We start from the raw sequence: 800 nt of genomic DNA, 5'->3' as shown, positions 1-800 counted from the left end.
CAGGCCAGGTGGAAGATCAGACTGCAGGGCAGGGGGTGGGGGGAGGGGGGCTTTGACCTGGTGGTCTCTGGGAGGCAGGGCGGGGCAAGCATGGAGGAGGTCCTGATCCAGGAGGGGAGTTTCCTTGATTCCTTGATGGGGGGGAGGGGGGAGGGTTGTTTCCAGGGGTACTTGGTACAGCAAGTAGAACTCACAGGCTCGACTCCAGGGGGACAGGGGGTGACTTCATGCAAGGGCACCTTCTCAGGCTCCCTTCCTAAGGAGCGGGCTCTCCTCACCCAGGTCTGCAGACTCCCTGACCCTCTGCTCTCTCCCTGTTCCCTGCAGGATGAAGATGAGGCGCTACAAGCTCTTTCTCATGTTCTGTATGGCCGGCCTGTGCCTCATCTCCTTCCTGCACTTCTTTAAGACCCTGTCCTATGTCACCTTCCCCCGGGAACTGGCCTCCCTCAGCCCAAACCTCGTGTCCAGCTTCTTCTGGAACAATGCCCCCGTCACGCCCCAGGCCAGCCCGGAGCCGGGTAGCCCCGACCTGCTGCGAACGCCGCTCTATTCCCACTCGCCGCTGCTCCAGCCGCTGTCCCCGAGCAAGGCCACCGAGGAGCTCCACCGGGTGGACTTCGTGCTGCCCGAGGACACCACCGAGTATTTCGTCCGCACCAAGGCCGGAGGCGTCTGCTTCAAACCGGGCACCAAGATGCTGGAGAAGCCCCCCTCTGGGCGGCCCGAGGAGAAGGCCGAGGGGGCCGACGGCTCCTCGGCCCGGGGCCCGGCCCGGCACCTGCTGAGCGCCCGCGAGC

General features: G+C 65.0%; 1 protein-coding gene across 1 annotated transcript in view; it reads left to right on the top strand.

Annotated features, from left to right (window-relative positions):
* Window positions 1-221: 221 nt before the first annotated feature.
* The window catches only part of MGAT3 (mannosyl (beta-1,4-)-glycoprotein beta-1,4-N-acetylglucosaminyltransferase), a 5,018-nt gene continuing 4,439 nt past the window's right edge, over window positions 222-800 (top strand). The window contains exon 1 of the mRNA XM_029955398.1: window positions 222-800. Within this exon, the coding sequence (XP_029811258.1) occupies window positions 329-800 (472 nt within the window). The 5' untranslated portion in view covers window positions 222-328.

This window comes from Suricata suricatta, chromosome 10 (assembly GCF_006229205.1).
Source record: "Suricata suricatta isolate VVHF042 chromosome 10, meerkat_22Aug2017_6uvM2_HiC, whole genome shotgun sequence".
In the NCBI taxonomy this organism is placed as follows: domain Eukaryota; kingdom Metazoa; phylum Chordata; class Mammalia; order Carnivora; family Herpestidae; genus Suricata; species Suricata suricatta.
Note: the sequence above shows the minus strand (reverse complement) of the source record. Positions and strands in the feature narration are given on the sequence as shown.